This window comes from Pterocles gutturalis, unplaced genomic scaffold (genome assembly GCF_000699245.1).
Source record: "Pterocles gutturalis isolate BGI_N339 unplaced genomic scaffold, ASM69924v1 Scaffold52202, whole genome shotgun sequence".
NCBI classification, from domain to species: Eukaryota; Metazoa; Chordata; class Aves; order Pterocliformes; family Pteroclidae; genus Pterocles; species Pterocles gutturalis.
Window position 1 is genome coordinate 1 of NW_010114785.1, and position 3,542 is coordinate 3,542.

General features: G+C 37.4%; 1 protein-coding gene across 1 annotated transcript; it reads right to left on the reverse strand.

Moving 5' to 3' along the window:
• Window positions 1-672: 672 nt before the first annotated feature.
• NDUFB1 (NADH dehydrogenase (ubiquinone) 1 beta subcomplex, 1, 7kDa) lies at window positions 673-2,920 on the reverse strand. Its single transcript, XM_010074913.1, has 2 exons — window positions 2,781-2,920; window positions 673-709 (listed from the first exon to the last, which is right to left on the reverse strand). Exons 1-2 carry the CDS (start codon window positions 2,918-2,920, stop codon window positions 673-675), a joined length of 177 nt encoding a protein of 58 aa, XP_010073215.1.
• Between the last annotated feature and the right edge of the window lie 622 nt (window positions 2,921-3,542).

The following is a 3,542-nucleotide window of genomic DNA, read 5'->3' on the forward strand; positions in this document are numbered from 1 at the left end:
AGGGCAGCGGGGCCGCGGCCTCGGCGAGCTGCACACACACGTGCCACCTGCGCTGCTCATCTGCCAGCCTGGATCTACAACACCCCCAGTTCCCTCGGAAAGGGCCGAGTTCCCTGCGTCACCCAGTTCCGCAAACGCCCGGCGGTGCCAGGTCCCTTCCCGTTCTCACCAGCTGCCCCTCCCTTCCACCTTCCTCTTCTTGCACCGGCCACAAAGCTGCAGAACCCGCTCGCTGCCCCTTGTTCAGATTCCATCAAAAAACCCAAAACAACTGTCGACCCTGTTCCGGGTCTACGTTAAGTACTGCTTTGAAGGCTAGTTCATAAATTAGCTAAAAATACATTAATTCCACATCAAACAGATCAATAACAACATAAATGGTTTTTGCATAGTTTTTATTTATTAGATAATTCTTCCTTCCCCCTCCAGTGTATGACTTCTGGGGATGAACATTTCTCAACACTTATGGACTAATGGATACATATTAGTCATGTAATTAAATCGTCTTCCAAAAAGCAAGATTGGAAATTGAAACTAGCGCTGATGAATTGCAGGTGTCCTTTTCTGCAGCTCTACATATTCACTTAAGACAAAAACCATTATCCCATTCTTTCAACTTCTGAGATAAGATGATATATCAAATGAAAATACTTTCAATTTCATCAGCAGCCTTTACTTCCATGTAACTTCTTCACCAGGCTTCAACTCTCTGTGTGGAAATTAAAAAAAAAAAAAGAGAGGAAAGAGACTAAAGCAAGGATAATTTTTGTAGAATTATTACTAAGAAATGTAATTAATTATTCTCGAATACCTTGATAGTGAGAGTTAAGTACAAATTTAATATTGTCAGTTAAAAAACTTTCAATACTGATAAGCTTCCTCTTTTTTTTTCCCAAAGATTCAGTAGATTGAATCCCCTTAGCTACCATTAATTTAAATGGAAGCACAAAAGAGCTGACCTCTAAGGAGTTAACAGACCTTTTACATAATGGGATCCAAAAGGAAAAATTCTGCTTCTTTTATATAATGTAATTCATTACTTTAGAGAACTAAGTGTGAAAGCAGAGGGGATTTTTGCAATATGCTGAAGTACCCACCCAACACTGCCAGCAACTGCAGTAAGAGAAGTGTTAATGTAACAGTGGGGTGGATTATGTCATAAACGTACTTTCTTACTTAGAATTTAGGTGAGACCAGATTAAAAAAGAAATCCACCTGCAAACTGATCATAACATTCCTACTACTAGCCCATAATATGCAGCATAGTTTTTTTCCTGTTGTTTCATTAACCCTATGGTCTAATACAGAATGACCATAAGTGATACAGATGAGGCAATGTGTTAATTTAACTAAATTCTCCACGAGAAGTCAGCCAGTAAACTGAAGCCAATTAGCGTATATAATCATATCCTTCAGTGAAGATACAGCAGTTGGCAACACAAACATTTAAAGATGTTGTGTTAATTTTTCAAGACTTGGTTATTATTTTAAAATAACACAAATTTAGAAAAATATTTAGTTAAAAAGTGCTGTGACAATTAAGACAGAAGTTTGCTATAAGCCACTGAAAAGTTGAAAATTAAAATTTAAGCACTGTGTTTCTGATGAAGTTTTAGAGGACAAAAAATTGTTTTCATATCTCATGACTAAGAACTTGACAGCAGTTAAATTATTAATAAGCTTTGGAGAGCCAAAGCCTTTTCTACTTATGTGAGAATACCTTCTTTTTCCAAATTATTTCATTTTGAACAAATAATTAGTTAATTAAAAACTAATTAGGAGCCCCAAAAATTTCAATTTTCAATTCACAAACAACAATAAGATGCAAGACACTGCCTCCTCCCAACCATAGAATCTTTAAGGACAGGAAGAGTAAGAAAATTCACACCTACAGAAAATACTTCCCTAACTTGTTATTTATTTTTACATTAAAGTAAATTTTGTATCTCTGTTCCCCTACTTAGCAGGCATTTATTTTGTTAGAGACACCCTTTTACACGTTTTCCCCTGCCTTGATTTATAAACTTTTCACAAACCGTATCAGTGGTTTTCCTTGAAAGTACATTTTCTAGTAAAGTCTGAAGTCATATTTTTTACTTCAGTCCTTCAAGATTCCATTTTATTAGGAGCATTGCAAATTTGTGTGTGTTTTAAAAGCAACACTGCTAGGCACTAGCAATTCCAATACAGTGAAGACTAAGTTAAGGTAACAGCAGTGTTAATTATATCATAAACTTACTTTCTCGCTCAGTTAACTACATTGTAAAGGGCAAAGTATAATGAAAACAAATGGTTAAGTTTTATTTGTTTAAAAGGACTTTTTCCTAGCAACATGAATTTCTTAATCCTTTGCATATTAAATGTTTGCTTTATATTTTTTAAGTTGCATAGCACACCCTCCTACTAAGTTTATTTAGATACTAATCAGTGTCGTAACACTCACTGATGTCTGCATTTGTTTATCTTGCTTCCACAGACAAAATTTACTAACATCAACACTTTTGATTCACTGGTGCAATTAATTATTTTAAATAACATCTTTTGACTAAAATGTCAAACTGATAAAATTACACACCCTTTCTTTCATGACTAAGATGGCTCCTAAAGCCCCAATTTTCAGAGGCATTAGTGACCTAAAGCCCTTCATAAATACTTGCTGAAATTTTTATGGCTTTCTTCCCTTAACTATTTTGACAGCATCACTGATTTTTATTTTCACACTTAAATAGAGAAGCACTTTGCAAAATAACTGAATATATATATAGCATCATAAAGCAGACCTTCTATATAGTAAGCTCTTGTTTCTGAAGGCTGACAGTTTTTCATCATTCCTTCTATCCAAATAGCATCCAATCACAAATCCTAAGGGAACAAGGATGTGAACCCAGTGATCACGCACAGCTTGGGCGAAATTCACCATGACTGCTAGAAAGAAAAGAGGAACAGATAGGAATTACTGATATATCTGTACACGGAGACTGTTGCATACCTGCAACCTTTAATTTAACTTACTAGGATCCTAATGCAGCATAGTAAACATGAGGGCCACCAAACACTTCCTATGAGACACACACTGTTCTCACATCCATACACAGCTTTCTTACAAATAACCCTAACTAGCTCTTGGCCCTGGGAAATAGGATTTTATGCTAAAACGGGGGAGAAATAGAACTTCTCTTTTAAGATATCCCTGTTGAAATAGTTCCATTTAAATGTTCTAGAGCACTTTACCCATTAAAGTACCTCTAACGACAGAGAAGTGTGCTGTTGTGTCCACCACAAATGCGTTTATAACCTTAACTCCTGTACAGGGCCGCCCTACTACCTGTAACGAGACTAGAAGATAAGCTGACAGATAAGGAGGAAAGGACGTTTCTAAAACTCAGCGAGCCTTTTCCAAAGCCTTCCAGATTACAGTTCTGCCGGAAATTGTCAGAGACACCACGGAAGTCACACAGCTGCGAGCTCAAACCGACACCCTCAGCACAGAGGACACACCCCAACGCCGCCGCGGGCCAGCCGCCCGCCCAGGCCCCCTCCCG